At 49.9% G+C, this 18,862-nt stretch overlaps 7 protein-coding genes across 7 annotated transcripts; all 7 read left to right on the forward strand.

The window, feature by feature from the left end:
- Window positions 1-77: 77 nt before the first annotated feature.
- TRUGW13939_03993 (uncharacterized protein) lies at window positions 78-2,513 on the forward strand (the record flags this gene model as incomplete). The annotated part of the gene is made up of 1 exon (XM_035487171.1): window positions 78-2,513. The coding sequence occupies one exon, from the start codon at window positions 78-80 to the stop codon at window positions 2,511-2,513; it is 2,436 nt and encodes an 811-aa protein (XP_035343064.1).
- Window positions 2,514-2,797: 284 nt separating this feature from the next.
- TRUGW13939_03994 (uncharacterized protein) lies at window positions 2,798-3,533 on the forward strand (the record flags this gene model as incomplete). The annotated part of the gene is made up of 6 exons (XM_035487172.1): window positions 2,798-2,804; window positions 2,901-2,918; window positions 3,010-3,074; window positions 3,142-3,213; window positions 3,273-3,374; window positions 3,426-3,533. 6 exons carry the CDS (start codon window positions 2,798-2,800, stop codon window positions 3,531-3,533), a joined length of 372 nt encoding a protein of 123 aa, XP_035343065.1.
- A 786-nt stretch (window positions 3,534-4,319) lies between these two features.
- Window positions 4,320-5,031, forward strand: TRUGW13939_03995 (uncharacterized protein; the record flags this gene model as incomplete). Its single annotated transcript, XM_035487173.1, has 4 exons — window positions 4,320-4,356; window positions 4,422-4,437; window positions 4,561-4,653; window positions 4,731-5,031. 4 exons carry the CDS (start codon window positions 4,320-4,322, stop codon window positions 5,029-5,031), a joined length of 447 nt encoding a protein of 148 aa, XP_035343066.1.
- A 3,062-nt stretch (window positions 5,032-8,093) lies between these two features.
- On the forward strand, window positions 8,094-10,965 carry TRUGW13939_03996 (uncharacterized protein; the record flags this gene model as incomplete). Its single annotated transcript, XM_035487174.1, has 2 exons — window positions 8,094-8,982; window positions 9,050-10,965. The coding sequence occupies 2 exons, from the start codon at window positions 8,094-8,096 to the stop codon at window positions 10,963-10,965; spliced, it is 2,805 nt and encodes a 934-aa protein (XP_035343067.1).
- Window positions 10,966-11,791: 826 nt separating this feature from the next.
- TRUGW13939_03997 (uncharacterized protein) lies at window positions 11,792-12,739 on the forward strand (the record flags this gene model as incomplete). The annotated part of the gene is made up of 1 exon (XM_035487175.1): window positions 11,792-12,739. The coding sequence occupies one exon, from the start codon at window positions 11,792-11,794 to the stop codon at window positions 12,737-12,739; it is 948 nt and encodes a 315-aa protein (XP_035343068.1).
- Window positions 12,740-13,225: 486 nt separating this feature from the next.
- TRUGW13939_03998 (uncharacterized protein) lies at window positions 13,226-14,254 on the forward strand (the record flags this gene model as incomplete). Its single annotated transcript, XM_035487176.1, has 1 exon — window positions 13,226-14,254. The coding sequence occupies one exon, from the start codon at window positions 13,226-13,228 to the stop codon at window positions 14,252-14,254; it is 1,029 nt and encodes a 342-aa protein (XP_035343069.1).
- Window positions 14,255-14,669: 415 nt separating this feature from the next.
- On the forward strand, window positions 14,670-15,237 carry TRUGW13939_03999 (uncharacterized protein; the record flags this gene model as incomplete). The annotated part of the gene is made up of 3 exons (XM_035487177.1): window positions 14,670-14,696; window positions 14,757-14,835; window positions 14,969-15,237. The coding sequence occupies 3 exons, from the start codon at window positions 14,670-14,672 to the stop codon at window positions 15,235-15,237; spliced, it is 375 nt and encodes a 124-aa protein (XP_035343070.1).
- Window positions 15,238-18,862: the final 3,625 nt, after the last annotated feature.

Consider the following 18,862-nt stretch of genomic DNA (forward strand, 5'->3'; position numbering starts at 1 on the left):
TGTCCTTCTCCGGTCTCGAGTCGTGCTTGACTGTCTTCATCCCCGGCAGGGCATCGCCGTTGCCCCATAGTCGCACGATGCCGGACGACTCCATCCCCAAAACGTTCCCGGGCCTGTCCTCCAAGCTGTCCGCAGCGCCCAAGAAGTCGCTGTTTGAACGCCAAAAAGCCGAGGCTGAGGCAAAACGCGCTCGCGAACGAGCCGAGACAGCCGCGGTTTATGAGGACTTTGTCAAATCCTTCGAAGACGACGGCGGTGATGCGGTTGGTAGTCGGAATCCTGGTACCAGGCCTCCCGGGTTTGGTCATTCGGGGCCTGGCAGTCTTGCACCACCACCCAGACGACATTTTACCGGTTCGTCGACGCGCAATAGCGGACCGGGCAGCTTAGGTCCGCCGCCTCCACTGGCTCGAAAACGGACGCACGATGGCTTCCACCGCGATCGCGATCGAGATTCCGGGCAGGGGATATTTGGCTACGACAATTCTGGGCCGGCCGCTGCGTTTCGCACTTCGGATGATGAAGAAGAGAGGACGGTGGAGGATAAAGAAGCCGAAAGAGCTGTTGCAAAGCCTACTGTCTACCTTGCCTCCCTACCGCCCGGTACGTCGCCTACAGTCATCAAGGCTCTGATGCCAAAGACTCTCTCGGTGGATGCCGTCAAGATCATTCCTCCACCTTCGCAACCGTCTACAGAGCGCAGGTCCTTTTCTGCAATTGTCACATTATCGAAAGAAACGGCGGCTTCCGATATCGATTTAGCAGTGAGTGCGCTACAGAACAAATACTTGGGATGGGGCTACAACCTGTCTATTTCGCGCCATCTCTCCTCCGCCGCAATCCACCCGGGATTGCCAGTCAGTGTTGCTTCATCGTCTACGAGTTCGCTACCTTTCGGCGCAAAGGTAATCAACCAGGCCCCTGTTGGCAGGATGAATCGAGCCCCGCCACCTGGTCCTCATCGGGGTGGGTTTGCACCTCCAGCTTCATACGGATCACAGTATACAAGGCCTGCATCATCAGCTCAAATAGAGGTCAAGCCGCCGTCCGACCTGAAGCAATTGCAGCTTATTCACAAGACTCTGGAGAACCTTCTAAATTATGGCCCTGAATTCGAAGCGCTGCTTATGAGCCGGTCAGAGGTGCAAAGAGATGAGAAATGGGCTTGGATTTGGGATCCACGCAGCACTGGAGGCGTGTGGTATCGGTGGAAGCTCTGGGACATTCTTACCAACTCCAAAGACGATCGAAGGCAGCGCGGTCGAAGCGACAACACGGTTTCGCTGATCTTTGAAGGCGGCGCAAACTGGGTTGGTCCAGAGAAGCCGATCCGGTTTGAGTATACGACAAAGATTGACGAATTTGTCTCGGATGAAGAGTATAATTCTTCTGAGGAAGATGAATCCGACCATGAAGACGAAAGGCGCCGTCATGCTGTGGATGATGGGTTAGGAAATGACGATGGCGTGGGATATATGAACCCATTACAAAAAGCCAAAATTACACATTTGATTGCACGATTACCGACAGCCAACAGCAAGCTACGCCGAGGGGATGTGGCCCGCGTAACAGCATTCGCCATTGAGCATGCAAGTGGTGGCGCAGAAGAAGTGGTTGAGATGCTCGTCGCCAACGTTCTCAGTCCATTCGCATATTCACGGGCAAACCCAGATCGCGACGACGCACATAGCGCGCTTCGAGAAGGTGAACAACAACAACAACAACAACAGAGTGCTTCTGCAGAAAGCACTGACAACACGTCCCACAAATCGAAAGAGGATACGTCCGCGGCCAAGCTTGTCGGTCTGTACGTTATCTCTGATATCTTCTCGTCGTCCTCTACAAGTGGTGTCCGTCATGCTTGGCGGTATCGACAGCTTTTTGAGCACGCATTCCGAGCTTATAATGTCTTTGAGCACCTGGGTCGTCTAGAGAAAGAATTCCGCTGGGGTCGACTGAAGGCAGAGAAGTGGAAACGAAGCGTCGGATCCATCCTTCATCTCTGGGAGGGCTGGAGTGTATTCCCTCATTCAAGCCAAGACCACTTTGTTCATGTGTTTGAAAACCCACCTCTGACGGAAGAGGAACTTGCAGAGGAGAAGAAGAAGGCCGAGGCTGAAAAGGCCAGTGCAGCAGCGGCTAGCAGCAAAGGCAAGAGTCGGTGGAAGGCGGTCGACGACGACGCAGTTTCTGGAGGAGGGAAGTTTGACCCGAGCCAACCCTCGACCCTTGATCCCCAGGGAATAGAGGAATTCAACGACGAGCTAGACGGGGAGCCTATGAGCGACATTGACGGCGTCCCCATGGAAGATAGTGATCTGGACGAAGCTGAGCTGGACGGGCAGCCGCTGGACATGGATACTGAGATGGGCGACAGCGAAGAGAAGCAGCCAACTCAGGCAGCAGAGGCAGAGTCTGGGGGCAGGCCAGATGAACAGGCGCCAGTTGGGCGAGTGCGAAAACCACGGCCCAAAGCTGAAGACATGTTTGCGGATTCAGATGACGAAGACTGATAGCTGCACTGGTTGAAATGTAAATAATACATATAGTGTTTAAGGATGAGAATAGTCTGGAGGTGCAAGTAGAGGCCTGACTTATTCCCAAAGGGGAACCCCCCACCAACGCAGGCCCACAACTTCGTTCGCCGAACCCCTCCTCAAAGCCTCCAAGCCCGCTCTTCATCAACAATAAATAATACTACTCACTCCTCAACACCTTCAAGTCGTGTCAACCCACCTCGCGCGCTGTTCATCTCTTTTTGAATTTCAACCGCTTCTTTGCTTCCACATCCATCACAATGGCCGGTGAGTGCCTGGCTACCGCGTCTACAAACGCTCGGCGCAAACTTCGTCCCCCAGCTGTCTAAAACGCGTACTGACATGTTCAATGTTTTTATCCAGACTTCAACGAAATCGCAAGTACGTCTCCTTCCAGAGTCACTATCCAGGCTGCAAGCCCTGTTATTTTCGCGACTTCCTTTCTCCCGGGCCTGATCTGACGCCGATACAGAACAATTCGTTCAGTTCTACTACCAGACATTCGATTCAGACCGAAAATCCCTCGCAGCTCTCTACGTAAGGCACACCGATGAAGCTCGCTCGCCCTGAAAGAGTACACACCGCTGACGATCAGACACGATAGCGCGACAACTCCATGCTTACCTTTGAAAGCGGAGCCACAGGAGGCACCGCCAACATTATCGAGAAGTTAACCGTGAGGAAGCCCAACCTTTGTTACGCTCATAGCAACCAGAGTTCTGATAGATGATGCAGAGTCTTCCATTCCAAAAGGTTCAGCACCAGGTCGCAACGCTTGACGCCCAGCCCAGCAACGAACAGGGTGGTATCCTTGTCCTCGTTACTGGCGCTCTTTTGGTAGGCGCAATCGCCCAGACGATATGACAACCGGTTCTAACAACACACCAGGTCGACGAGGAACAAAAACCAATGAACTACACCCAGTCATTCCAGCTTCTGCCCGACGGCCAAAGCTACTTTGTCTACAACGACGTTTTCCGCCTAGTCTACGGCTAGGGATTTCAGCCTCTAAGAATGAAACACTGTCTTGTCGAAAGGCGGCAGGCATTCTGGGGTTAGTGGGTGGTTGGCTTAGGGAGGGTCTTTCTGTAGACAAACGAAACAGCTCTGTTCCAATAATTTTCTTTTTCTTCTTCTTTTAGTTTAGTGCTCTGTAATTTGTAGCAACTAACTTAACTTATTGCGTAACGGGGTGGCTCCCAGGCTACCAGATTTCCGACACGCGGCCAATTCTAGGTACCAAGAAATCAACAGACTACTTGTATAAATAGGCAGACGGCATTTCGAATTATTATACATACTTTGACTAGTAAATATTTTGCATCTTATTCTGTGTTGCCCAGTTGCTGGGCTCAACGGCCGAACCAACCCAGAGCGGCTTAGCCGGAAAGCAACAAGTTGTCGTTCCCGACTGAGACCTGACCAAAACACTCAACTCGCAATATTTAATCCACGCCCCAGTCTGAACTCAAGGTAGCATCACCTGAAACCATCTCCGCATGCTACGCCAGCAGAGCAAAGAGAATACTTACTTTATTAAGATCTGCGTGGCGCTAACGCATTTATCTGTCGACAGCTACAATCTTGAAACCGTCCACGTTGCTCCTTAACGCCGATCCATCGGGAGCCACGTCTATCTTTCCACATACACTGCTACGACAGGAACTGCTTCTTGCTTGACGGTTGATCTCTTCCTGGAAAGCTCGATTCCGTGTTTCTTTGTTCAACGACCGCCTACGCTATTCGCCTCCGGTACGCTTTTGATTTGCCATTTCAGTCAAGATGACTCTCGCCGAGGAATTTCGCACGCGCAACTTCAGTAAGCTGGTTCTTGCTCGAATAAGACGTTATTGGGGTTTACTAACATTAACCTTTTCTTAACAGGTATTTACGGACAATGGTTAGCCTCCCCAAATCGCTTGCGTTTGCCCCCCTTATTTGGCGACACTTTTTGCACGAGCTCTCCCACGATACGGGTCTCGATGTCTTTGAAAAACATATCCTGACCGTTTTCTTTGTGTAGGACCGGCGTTATATGCATCTTTCTCTGCTTCGCTCTAGGCATTGCCAACATTTTCGCGCCCCTTCTGCGAATTCCGTTTAGCATTGTGTGCTTGTGAGTCAACGAGATCAAGACCTAGAAACAAAGCCCGACTAACCGCGATGTGTGTGTGTGTGTGTGTGTTTGTATAGGTGCTGCGCTTTCATCATCGTCTTCATCGAAGTCCCATTCCTGCTCCGGGTATGCCCAACCTCGTCCAAGTTTGACGACTTTATCCGCCGCTTCACCAGCAACTACATGCGCGCGCTTATCTACACCTGCATGAGTGCTGTGCAGTGGGTGAGTCTGGTTTCGGGCGCGTCCAGCCTGATCGCCGCCGCCGTCTTCCTGCTCTTTGCTGCGGCGTTTTACCTTCTCGCCGCTCTGAAACACCAGGATTTCATCGGCAGCAAAACCTTGGGTGGGCAGGGAATTGCGCAAATGATTGTGTAGACGAGGTTGTCTTCTTTTTTTTTTCCCTGTCCTGTCCTTTTTTTATGTTTTCTACTCTCGTGAGGAGTGGAAACTTTGCCTCCCTCGGTTTCGTCGGATGGGAGGAATGGTGTCATGCCCGTTGCCATGCCTACCTTGTTAGCATTATGTCCTTAAAAAGCTGTATGATTGTTATATACCGTGTATTGTCAGTGATTGCCCCGTCGATCCGTTAATTCAAATTGATATCACCCATGTCAGTTTAGTATGGTCCATAACGAGTCATTTTGTCGACCCTTGGTAGCGTATTGAGTTTGGGACAACATTACGGTGTGCAATAATAAAGTTGCTCAAAAATGGGATTACCCCTGAGAGATTTGCACAGAACCAATGGAAATAAATGTCGCACGGCAGAATGTATGTATCAATGGATTCAAAGGTTTTTTTTAGGAATGCACCAGTAAATGCCGCATACTACTATACGGAGTACAGATCACAGGCGAATCTACAGAAACACAACTGTGCACAATTGATGCAAGTCATCCTCGGATATCGGCAATTACGACTGCCTTTCACCTGCCCATTTGTCCTTTATTTCAATTTAAACTGATTATTCAAGACACGGATTTGACCCATCGACGTCATTTAATGTGATGCATGCGGGGCTTGTCGAATATGGTATGGCGGGGTATCTATCAAGTTTTGCAGGTTTCAATAATGAACTTTCAATACTGTTTTTTTTTTTTGGAAATATCGATTGGTTAATCAAAAACGTTATTGCATTTATACTACATAGGTACTAACTATATTGACTCAATTGCTGGCAGGTATGAGGTGTTCATATACGTCAGACGTCTGGACCCCGGGACCTGGACTAGTCAATATTTTGTGTATAAGAGATTGCGTGCTTGTTCGGATATGGCAGCCGGACTACACGTATCAACACTTTCCCAACATCAGCTTGTAAATAATTGATCATTCATGGATGATGTGTCATAGAAACTAGTGACTACCCCGAAAGTCAGTCCTCGAGAACAAGCCAAAATGCGGGGAGCGAGGGGGGCGTGATCGCTGTTTTAGTTTACTAGTTGAGTTTTCTGTATATTTGATTGCAAACTGCGTCGTGCAGACACCCGAATGCTGTCAGAAGATCAACGCCTGCCCTTGATAGATATCTATCAACACCCAGCAGCAGCAGCAAGGTCAAAACACCCGACGCCTGGTATCTGCACCACTGAGAGGCCAGGCCAACGCATGCGACTGACAGGCTTCAGCTTGGCGCGCGAAATTCTCCGGGATGAGGATACTTGGCGCACGGAGGCGATCCGACAACGTGGCCTGCATCAATTGATATACTCCTATCAGTTTATACAGAGTAGTACCCTAAGAGGTAGACAGATTAAGTTTCTGTGCATTCATATCTCGGCAAGCTAACTCGGGGCTATCGCATCAGAGATAAGCCATATCTCAGCCATAATCTTCAGCTATCATCAGCCCATAATCAAGATAGCACTATAATTATTGATATGATATGATATGATACAATATGAGAGTATTCCGCCATCGTCATCCATGATCTAGACAGCCTGCATTGGGCCTAGTACAATACAGTACGATACGGCTAGTAGTCATGGATCGTCCAGAACCAGGCAAATCGAAGGCAATTTGCCTCCACCTGAGACTGGATTCGTCGCGAGATAGCCCCTGAGGCATTTCTATTCTGGCTATGCTTCAGGCGGCCACAATATTAATTAGTTACCAGACGAGTTTGGTCTTGATATTAGAGAAGATTAATCCAGGGCACGAGTAAATAGTACTCAGCAGTACATCTAGTAGTAATAATAAACTGCGGAATAATAGAAGAAAGAAGAAGAAAAAAGGCCCACCGGATCCATCATGACCGCAATTTCATTTTCCGTAAAAAAAAACTGAAAAAAACCTCATTGCAAGACCCAATAATAATAGCCACAGACTTGGTCATCAGCGAGTGCTAAATCGACGGGCTCCGGGTTCGGCCCACTCACTCCCATACGGTATTGTGACGGTGGTTACTGGGCCCCCCGCTAAGCCTCGCAGCGCCGACCGCGTCAAGGCACGTCACACGACTGCGCAGGGAAGCCAAGTGGGCCGTGGCAGAAAGAGCGCCGGGGCTGGCCCTCTCGACATGGTGTTTCTACGTAATAATAGCCTTCATATATGGGCCAGATGTGTCCTCATTATTGTTGTCTTTGTCTACTGACACTCTGACTCTTTGACTCTCTACCTCTGACTGCACTACCTACACACGCCTTTTGATCCGGTCCATTTCCAATTCTCTTATCTATCCACCTCTCTATCAATCTCTCTATCTCTGTTCCTACAGTCATCTCGGGCTGACCTGGCCAATCGCAAAACACAAGAGCTCGACTCTCCCAACACTTCAACAAAAGGTATTCTTGCTATTTTTTGACTATTTCCCCCCTTCTTACCGCCTTTTGATCGCCCTGGCCTCCCCCCAGTTTTTCATGCAAGTCAACCTGGCTAGACTGTGTCTCGCCCCAAGGCGGTGAGAGCGCCTCTGATAAGCCCTGCTGGACGATTGCGTGCCTCGACGCTCTGCCAGGAAGTTAAAACTGTGTCAGACGCTGCTCGCTCGTGACTCCTCTTTGCCCTTTTTGTTTTTTGTTTCATTCTTTGAGCCATGTTGCTGTAAAGTGCCTCGCAATCAATTGCCATTCGTTGCCATCGTCATCGTCGGTTACCTCCGGTTACGAAAGGGCAAAAAAATAGCTCCGCAGAAATTGCCTCAAACTCCCCTCTCTACCTCTACCTTTCTCTCTCCTTCTCCACAACCAACATTGACCGCTTTGAGCTCGAGCTCGCATTGTTACCGTTGTTTGACGCAGAATTGCCGCCCCGCGTTGTTTGGCTGTACTGTTGTCTGTCTCCTGTGTTGCTGCTTGCTGCTTGCCTCGCAATCCCTAGCATGGGCGGTTACTGACTCCAACAAGGGAACCAACCCCAACCTTTGAAGCTCCAGCAATTTCACCTCATCCAGCTGCCCACCACGGCGTCCGACACGTTTTTATAACATTTCCCTCGCCATGTCAACTCCCTCATTGCCGGTGATACCACCTCGTCCGTCCAGGTCCCCCCGGGCCCTTGGACCGGACGTCCCCTCGATCCCGCCTCGCCCCAGCAACCGTCACTTCGAGCGCTCGGTTTCTCCTTCCAGAGACAGCTATGCGCCCTCGCCCTTGAACGGCCCTCCGTCCCTCTCGAGAACGACCTCGCAGGACCTGCCCGCGCGTCCGCCCAGCGTGACCATTCCCTCGCTCGGCGAGGAGGGCATCGAGTACGAGGAGCTCGCCGCTGTCCCCGCCGAAACCAGAAACGTGGGCAGCGACCTGAAGCTGCACGCCCCCAAGCCGTCTCTCCCAACTTCAAGTGCAAATGCGAGAGTCCAGGCCGTCACTCGCACCGACTCCAGTGAGGCCGTTGCCGCCGGTTTCGGGCAATCGCAGTCGCCTGCTCTCGACGAGGATCAGCGCAGTCGCTCCTTGCACTCCAAGCCCAGTGCCTCGCGTGCCGACTCCTCCAGAGCCTCAAGCACCAATCGCCGCCAGTCCCTCGAGGAGCAAGGAATTCCCGAGATCGGACAGCGCGTGCCTATGCTGGCCTTTGCCGGCGACGTGCAAGCTCCATCTCCCGCTCCGCCGCGCTCTACTTCGGCTACGGGGAACCGCGTTTCACGCCACCACCATCGCACTCGCAGTGGCCGCGATGTGATTCTTCCTCCAGGTAGCTATGGTCTTCACGGCCATGGCGTTCCATCCGGCGACAAGTTCGAAAAGGCCTGGTACGACAAACACCCGGATGAATATGCTCGCGAGGAGCAGGGCCAATATGGTCCCGCAATTGCTCCACGCCCCGACTGGGCTTTGAGCAGCGATGATCTCAACCGTATTGTCAAGAGCAAGGAAAACGTTCCAGGTGAGGATTTTCTACTGAAAAAAAAAACCAACCATATTACTTTGCTGACTGACTGGTGTGCTATCAGAGGCTGCCCTAGATAATTCTGGTACCCCAGAGGAAGAGGTTGGCTATATCGCAACCGAAGAATACAACCGCTTGGACTCTCAGCCTGTGGCTGAATCTCCGCTCCGTCAGGCCAATTTCCCAACTACTGAACTGCGCCGAACCCAGAGTATGCAGTCAAATGCCAGTAGTGACGCTGCCGGCCGTACCATCCACATCGACCACCCTTACCATTCTGCTCACCACCCCGACGGCTATGCCCAAACCCCAGAACCACATCTGTCCCATGATTTCGACGACGACGCAGCCAATGATGACGAACCTATTCTTGCCACCGACGAAGTCCGCCCCGGGTCCGCTTATCTTCATCCTGCCATATCCCCTAGACGCACGAGCTCAGAGTTCCACGACATAGAGCGTTTCCAGAGTCGCACTCCTAGCGCACCCAACAGTCGACCCAGCAGTCTCCACGGCGCTCCAGCCGGTCTCGCTCGTTGGAACTCACGTAGTGAAGAGCCGGAAGATGTTCATACCCCGTTAGAAGATGTCGAGGAATATGAACCGCTTTTCCCTGAAGACGAGAAGTCGGGCAAGGCGGTGTCCGCTGCCGAGCGTTTCAAGAAGCGCCCAGAGTTGGCCAAGCAGCGCTTTCCTAGTCAAGATATCTGGGAAGACACGCCGGATAGTTTGCAGCTGCATACCAGTGTGACAACCCCGGACTTGCCAGAAGGTCAGCTATCATCGAAGAAATTCGAAACTCCAGAAGCGGAAGAGAAGCGCAGGAAACAGGCCGAACAAGTCGACTCACACCAAGTGGCATCCCATATTCTCAATTCACGCGGTGTTCAGGGCCAATCCAGAGCACGACCCGACACACTCAAGCATCGCTTTCCAAGTCAAGACATCTGGGAAGATGCTCCCGAAAGTCAGCAGCTCGTCACGACCGTCGAGCCTACTGAGCCTGAAATAAAGAGCCCTGATGAGGCTCAGCCTTCAATTCCTTCCCGCCCTTCTATACCTAGCAGACCTCAGAGAATTTCGAAACCCGAAACATCGACCGACGAGAAAAAAGCCCCCGGCATACCGGAACGCCCTAAGCCGTCGATTCCAGCACGCCCATCAAAAGTTGCCTCCCGGGATTTGCAAGAGAACGCCGGAGCGCCCCCAGTCAGCAAAGCAAAGCCGGCTGTTCCTGCCCGCCCTGCTGGTGGCAAGCTTGCCGGTATCAAAGCAAATTTCCTGTCAGACTTGAATTCCCGCCTCCAACTCGGCCCACAAGGTCCCAAGCCTGCTGAGAAGAAGGAGGAAGCACCCGAAGAGAAGACGCCACTCGCTGATGCGCGCAAGGGGCGTGCTCGTGGTCCCGCCAGGCGAAAGCCAGCCGTCGCCAAAGAGGCCAAACTGCCATCGATACCAGAAATCCGCATCATGGACGCCTGGAACGTGTGGGAGGTCGGCGTTGATGGAAATCTGTCAGTCAACTTGCCAGAAAAATCCGGCGTGAACGTGGATGAGAAGCCTGTTACTGTTGATATTTCTTTGGACTCTGTCGACAACACAATGGCACCTCCGATTGCAAAAAACGTGGCTGGAGAGCCGACAGATCCTGTTGCAACCTCCAACACGGAGGGAAAAACGCAAGCCCCCGAGGCTGCCGATGAGGTGGAAGAAGAAAAAGTCGAGGAATTTACAGATGGTGCCCTCGAGGAATCCCAGGATGAACCAACCACGACAGAAAGCACAAATCAAGCTGAAGCTGAGCCCGAGTCTGCACCTGTAATTGATCCCACTGCTGTGGGTGAGGTACACGATTCTTCCCCTTCAAAGGAGATCCCAGAGTCAGAACCTTCCCTTGACAAAGATATTTCAGAAAATGCCATTGAACAACTCGCCGCAGTCGCCGATGGCAAAAAGCCATCGGATGGTTCGGTAGAGTAGAACGATGCCAGTTGATTCATTTTTGGGGGCGAGAAAAAAGACGAAAACCAACAAAAAAAAATTATCATCTTAGCAAGGGAAAAAAAGAATTATAGTTTTTTTTTTACCCCCTAATGCCTTGTCTATGTCTCTTCTTCCCCTGTCTATCTCTGTGAAGTACCTCTTTTTTTAATGCATGTGCTACTACTACATATGTCTCTATTATAACTTTCTTATCCAGTTTAATGGTTCATGAACAAAACAAGACTTTGCGAGTTTCTCGTTGGAATAGTCAAATACTTGATCTCTGTATTTTTGTCACAAGTACATATATCTTTTAGAGTTAAGAAGTACATTTGACTAGTGCAATACTTCTAATAGTTCTTTGAGGATTACCATAAAGCTCTTATTTTTAGTGTAATAGGGCTGATGTAACGTGACAGTTAAAGCGGCATCTTCGAGTTAGGAAGCTAGCATTGAATTTCCTAGCCATTTTTGACAATTTCGACAAACCATGTACGTTTTTGTACAACCGTGAAATTAACGGCGCTGCTTTAGGGAGGCATCATACACCTTGAGTGAAAGCAATCTCTCAATCTGGTAATTTCGCCGTGCTGCTAGTAGCTATCACTACCCATGCTGACTGATGCATGGCTGGCTGATGTAGTTTCTATTGGATTTTTCGTAGTGTGAAGTTTTTGTCTTGACAATTACTAAGATTAGTTGCCGCTATATTTCAATGTTGTTTATATAGTTTCCATCTCCTTGGTAAAGAGCCATGTTTCAAAGGTTGGAATGAACAATCTATCATACGCAAGCGCACTCTGTTTCCCTAACAAAAATAAAAATGGGCTTTACCAAAGTTGCACTCGTCGGCGCCAGCGGCCTTCTCGGACAATCCATTCTTCGCCATTTACAAACGTGCACTACCTCCAACTTTGAAATAACCATCCTTCGCCGCCTCGATGCTGGAGACAAAGCGGTAGCACAGCTCGACAGCAACGTGCATGTCAAGTCCATAGAGTACTACAATCACGACATGCTAGTCGATGCCCTCCGTGGCACCGAGGTGATTGTATCTGCTCTCAACGTAGCTGCTGCAATCCAGATAGACCCGCTACTACTCGACGCTGGCCGCGAAGCCGGCGTCAAAAGGATCTTCCCGTCTGAATACACTCTGGATATCCTGCACGAGGCGGCTGAGACGTTCATGGGCGAGTCTGATGCGCGCGTACGACATGCGAGACAGTTTTCCTCGTTGTTAGCCACCGACTCTATCTCCGCGACGACGATGGTCTCGGGCATGTTTGTGGATTTTGCGCTCAGGGGCCATCATGGCAATTACAATCCTAGGAAGTTTGAGGCAACTCTTTTTGATGGTGGCAATGTTCCGGCAACGGGATGCTCGTCTGATTTCATCGCGGCTTGTGTTGTTGCAGCGCTGCAAATGGCAGAAGATCAGACCAGAAACAAACGGATTCACATTGCCGAAGTCAAGTATACTGGTCGTCAGATTCTGGAGGCCCTGGAGTTAGAGGCTGGCAGCAAATTCACGGTGACTCAGGTCCCTTCTAGTCAGTTGCAGGAGAAGCTAGTTCTAGCTAAGGAGCAGGGGCTCGTCAGAGAAAGATTCATCCTCCCGGTTATGATTCTGAACTTTGCGGCTGTCGATGAGAATGGCAAGCCGTATGGTGCAGGGCTTCTAGAGGACGGACTGCGATGGGATGGAGGGGGTTTCTTGCATCAGAAGAGGAAGACTCTGGCAGAACTTGCCCATGAAGCGTTGTGTGCTTAATAATTGTTAACTGGTTCGAAATTGCTCAGGATATCAATTTGTCATTATTGATAATAATAATGTCTTGTATGCATGTAGTAATTACATAGCCGGGTCATCTTTTATCCGAATCCGCTGAATAAGCTTCTAGTTCCTTCTGCCACCGCCTTCAATTCAGGCTTAGTACGATCGCCCGACGCCTGACGACTTAACACCGCCGCAGGCAGCGTCTTATTTCTTCTCACCTCCATCTCATCGACATCCACCCCGGATTTTCCAGCGAGACATGTCTGAGGGGTGCAAATACACTGCCAGGCCTCGCTGAGTTCAGTGCGTGACCGCCCATCCCGCGCTAAGCCGTGGCGTGGCCTTTGTCCATCGTTCTCTCATTCCCAGTTTCATCACTCCGCCACTCGCTTTTTCCACCTTCGCAAGCGTTCCTCAACCTTCTCCGGGTCTCTCCAAGTGCTCTTTCTCGATATATCTGAGTTCAACACCGCAGAGACGATGGGTTCTATGCCTGCAAACGCCGCAGCGGCGAAAGAGTTTAAGAAGAACTTGTCTGTGCATGTCATTTGCCCAGAGTGCAAGGAGTTCCCTCCAAATCTCGAGTTTCCCGGCTCTCACGAGACCGTCTGCGGCTCTTGCGGCCTCGTATTGGCAGATCGTGAGATCGATATTCATTCGGAATGGCGAACCTTCTCCAACGACGACCAGGGAAACGACGATCCATCGCGTGTTGGTGAAACATCCAACATCTTGTTGAACGGCGATCAACTGGAGACGACTATTGCAGGAGGTGCCACGGGTATCAATAGGCAGCTTTATCGGGCTCAGAATAAGCTGTCTGCCGAAAAGAACAACAAATCGCTTCTGTCTGCGTACCGGGAGATTGGGGCTCTGTGTGATGGTTTCAACATCAACCCCAACGTTGCAGATACGGCGAAGCTTCTTTTCAAGATCGTCGACGACCACAAGGCTTTCAAGGGAAAATCACAAGATGTGATCATCGCCGGGTGTATTTTCATTGCCTGTAGGCAATGCAACGCACCTCGAACGTTCTCTGAGATCTTCGCGGTCACTAAGGTGTCCCGGAAAGAGATTGGGCGGATCTTTAAAGCTCTGGAGAAGTTCTTCCACGAGAAGAACAGTGAGCGGAAGGATACCGTGGGTGCGGATACGTTAAAGCTACAGACATCGACCACCAACTTGAGCGATCTCTGCGAACGTTTTGGCGGATTCTTGCGCTTGGACTGGCGGGAAATCAGGGCGGCAATTGATCTGGCCGACAAGGTCACTAAGGATGGCGACCTTGCTGGTCGATCTCCCCTTTCGATCGTTGCAGCTTGTCTGTACATGATCTCCCATCTCTGCGCGACACCCAAGTCTGCGAAAGAGATTTCCAACGTTGTCGGCGTGAGCGATGGCACGATCCGTGGCGCCTACAAGCAATTGTATGCGGAGAAAGATCGCCTGCTGACCGATGAATTTGTCGCCAGCTACAACGGCGACAAGGCAAACTTGCCGTCGAACTAGTTGGATTTTTACTGCTCCCAGATTGGCAATCGCTTTTTCTTCCTGTTACGAAAGTTTGAGGAAGGTTATAACCATTTTGACAGTACATTGTTATTATTTTACGCATGCTTGCTGTTGAGACTGAATATTCTGGAGAATAACTAACATTGCTACGCATGAAATAAACATAGAAATAAAAAAGAATTGCATTGCTTTAGCTGCAGGAAATAGTTGAACAATAAATAATCGCTGCGTCCACGCCTTAGTAGAAAGTAGAAAAGCACGTCGGGAAAATGAGGGGTGACTAAGCCGCCCGTGCCAAGCCCCGTCTTCTGTTCAAAAGTCATCCCGAAACCTCTAACGATTCGCATATCACGGACTGCCATTTGCCCCCTCCTTCGTCCACTCGATCACGCCCCCTCTACCCTCCGTCAGAATGATGTCCCAATCTCTCAGAGCCTCTGTAAGTCAATCCATACCTCGAATTGGATCGCATTGCTAACCGCGGGTGGTGGTAATCCAGCGCTCGCTGCTCACCCGAGCCAGCCGCCAGTCCGTCGGCGTCTCCTACCGCACCTTCCTGACCACTGCTACGCGCCAGGGTACGTGATTCTTTGCGATGAAAAGTTTTTTTCTTCTTTTTTCGTCTTGTTATGTCGGGGGGATATGCATTAGACTGCGATACATACCTCTGCCAGGACAATTTTGAGCTAACAGGTGGAAATCAACAAACAGCCGACCCCGTCCAGGACCTTTACCTCCGAGAGCTCCGTGCCTACAAGCCCAAGCCCACCAAGGCTGGTGACGCTGAGGCCCACGTCCAAAAGTTCAGCGCTCCCAAGCCCCCGCCATCCCCCGAAGAGGCCAGCATCGCCGATGAATTGAAGGCCTACGAGTCCCAGCAAGTCGAGGTTGAAGGCCAGGCCGTCGCTGGCGAAGCTGCTCCCAAGGAAGAGAGCTGGTTCGAGGAGGACGAGGAAGACGCCCCGACTGCTTCTCACTAAATGTGGACGTTTTTCGGAAGCAATTTATCATCTTTTTTTTTATATATATCCCGCACCCACAGCCTTTTCTGTTAGATTTTCGTGGGGGGATTTAGGTGGGATCAATATCGACCAAGGGCGTGTGGATTTTGTTGCATTGCAGATCTAGGCAGGTGGTTTCTTTTTGGTTTTCGTGGAAACTACCTGTCTGCGCAGTGTGGAATGCTGTCATGGGTTGTTGTTGACTGCCGACGCATTTCGAGTGTACTGTCCCTTCAATTGAAGCGTGTAAATTATCATTAAAACCAGCTTCGAAAGTCAATTTATTTCTTTTGTTTGACGGTTCGCTGTTTTACTCGGGGTTTTTATTTCAATGTTGTGTTGGTCACTAGTCAACTAGTACACGTGTATCAATTGATATAAAAATCGCGACTGCCGGCTACATATGTAGGTACAACAACATATTGAAGTCTAATCGTACTAAACAGAACATTGAAGGAGCATATAAAAAAAGTACATGCAGATTCTCCATGGTTTTGATATTGACAGTAGATAGCTCAGTGCTGAGAATATGATATGATATCACTATTGAATTGACCAACTTATCGATGTCGACATTTCCCAATTGAAATACGTCACTAATACTTGGGTTTACATAAAAGGAGTTGGCCACATCAATTGATGTTTAATTAGTCCCTAATATTGAACAGCTACATTGGGGTAGTATCATGGTCGATTCATCACATGCAAGGCGGAGATGACTACTATGGACACGTTTTATTGTTTTAACGGTGAATAGACCCTTGCCATTATTCCCTTGAAGAAGAAAAAAAGAAGAAGAAAAAAACATTGCGATGAAAAATTCGCTTTCTGCACAGCCAAGCTCCTTGCATATGCCCTGATGGGCTTGCCTGAACAGCCAGCCTTGTCATTGGTTCTCAACAGCAGGTTCCAAGCCGTCACGGCGAGGATTGGGCGCGAGGATTGAGTGCGATGTTGCATGTGTATCGTTTCTAGTTGCATAAGATTGTTTATGCCATCAGTAGCTCACCACATGTGCAGTCAACAAGTTAGTTCGTTGACAACTCATCGGCTACAATTATTTCATAGGCTCACAGAATAAGCCGGCATGACAGTCGGAAATACCATTAAACTTTAAAAGCTACTATATTTGTTTACAGTAAGATCGGAAATTAGGATCTAGGAACAATCATCTCAAACTCATAAGAAATAGTATTACCGGACTTTTTTTCTACATCTTAGTTACTTGACCCCAAAACCTGTAGAGCCGTAAAGTAACAGCGTAGCAACTAAGGGTAAACCTCAAGGGACTTCCCTAGTCGTTTTCTGCAATCCACTGTCTATTGATGTGACTTGTCCATATACTAGATGTCGGTCAAGGAACCAGCGATCGATTTCATCGAAGCTAAAGCCGCGTCCCAGCCGTCAAGTTTTTAACCCGTGTGTGCATTGCATACATGCATAAATACGTGCACAATGCATATGCCCATGCCATTCTTGGCTTGGGTCGTACAAGATCAATATTTGTGGCTCTGTTTGGAACCGGTCCGCTGGGTTGTATGTAGTATCCATTATTGGGCGTGGACCACTTAGATGCTCGGTATATAGACCGATCATCCAACATGAGCTATTAGACTCGACCCTTGTCTTCCGAAGTGCAGAGAACAAATACTAATTTTGATTCCCTTGAATTCGTTGGCGGGAAAAGAAATATTAAACTTGAATGGTTATGTCCCCCCTCCACATCGAGTTTTGAGTGTACGACCGCACTCGAGCACAAAAGCCAATGGCATTGTTTTAACCAAAGATTTAAACAAATCACCTTGTTACCTCGTTCATTCCATTATTGTAGGTGTCACTCTTGGCCATGAGAGCCCCCTGTAATCAATCACTCAATCATTGCAGTGGGGGGAGGTAGATCGTTCCTCCTTCGGATGTCGGGAATTCTCTTACTCCACCAGTCTCCATACCATGCCACGCCGCCGTGCATGAGATTCTGCAGCTGAGCCAATTTGTTTTTCTCAACAATCGTATTCACAGAAAAACGTAACTAAAATGGATTGGATTTTCCCTCGTAAGCAGCTATTGCAGGCTTTGCCGCCGCCCTGGAGCCGTCCGAAATATGAACGAGTTACGCAGACAAGTAAATGCGGCGGAGTGCAGCAGTGTGAGCTGGCAGGGCTGACGCTGTGCGGCCATAGCGAATTGGAAGGGAGAAAGAGTTAAAAAAAATAAAACTCAAACTCTGCACAGTTAGTTAGCATGAGGAGCCACTGCACTGCTTCGTATCTCGGGGACCGCGCGACCCTGGCTATAATAATAATGGGTTGAAACTTTTGAGCCCGAGTCAACCCTTCATGTAATAAACTGTTTCACTTCCTACGTCAACGACGTCAACGACTCAGGGAGATGATTCCTCGCTGAAAGATCGAATCAGCCAACGGGGCCGTGCTCGTCTCCGGGGCCCTACTTAGTACTGAACCAGTGAACCCTAATAATAGTACGTAGACTAGCACACGTAGAGTGTTACCTGGGCGTGTACGTACTTAGCTGTAAGCTGGTAGGAGCCCCATAAATACAGTAATGCGTGCTGACTTGTCGGACCTGGGTAGCAGTAGCTGTTAGCGTCTGTGGCGCGGTCCTCTCAGTGCCGGTGGACTGCGTGCTGGACAGATTGGACGACGCTCATTCGTAGTGCTCGGCGCTATTGTCAATGAAGTACGATCGCGCTCCACAATTCATCGTCTACTAATGAATCAGAAGGGGAAAAAAAGGTGGGAAAAGGGTCAAGAAGCGGTGCTGGAGTTGCCTGAGGTCGGTCTCCCTTGAATGCAGATTTCGAGAGACTGGGTGATAGTCTGCTGCACGGGGTGCTCGCAAGACATTTGCAGCTCGAGCACGTCAGTGTAAATAAGCAGTAATCGCGTCATTTAGCGAGTGATGCGCGCATTGACATGGTGCATTGTAGCCGTAAGAATTGGTTACCATACATAATAAAATAATAGAGAGAAGGTCGTCAAGACTCGAGAGGCTCCGCTGGGTGTTTGCCTCGCTCCTTCCCTGCCCGCCTTCATTCCAGCACTGTTTCACTTCCGTCCGTCCTCCAACTAGCAACTAGCACTACGTATTCGTCTCTTCTTCTCCCCTCTTCTCTCCTCTGCTCTCCCCCTCCCTTGTCCTTTCTACTTTTCTTCTCATTAGCTTCGTTGGCGATCTTCTATTCGTTGTTCTCGAAAATCATCTCGCTTCCAATTTGTCCATTGTCAGTGCTGCGCCTGGGACTGACTGACTACCTCTTAGCCCGGACCCCAAGCGTCAGTCGCATTGTCTCCCACCACTCACTTTCTCCCCCAGCTGTCGTTTCCTCCACTTTTTATTTCCTCATTTATTATTGTCTATACACCCCCCCGGTCGATCACTACTCCCTAGTCCACATCCGAAAGTCCCGTGGTGAACATTTCTCGCACTTCTCATACCTTTCCAGCTCACCTTACAGCTTCAGCATTCCGCTCGTCGTGCCCTCCCATTCACCGATCTGCAGTCGCCGCCCGCTGGAAGGACGCTGTTTCTGTGGGGGGAAAAAAAGGAAGGGGAAAAAATAAAGAGTATCACTCTTAACGCTATT

Source organism: Talaromyces rugulosus, chromosome II, assembly GCF_013368755.1.
Source record: "Talaromyces rugulosus chromosome II, complete sequence".
Lineage (NCBI taxonomy): Eukaryota > Fungi > Ascomycota > Eurotiomycetes > Eurotiales > Trichocomaceae > Talaromyces > Talaromyces rugulosus.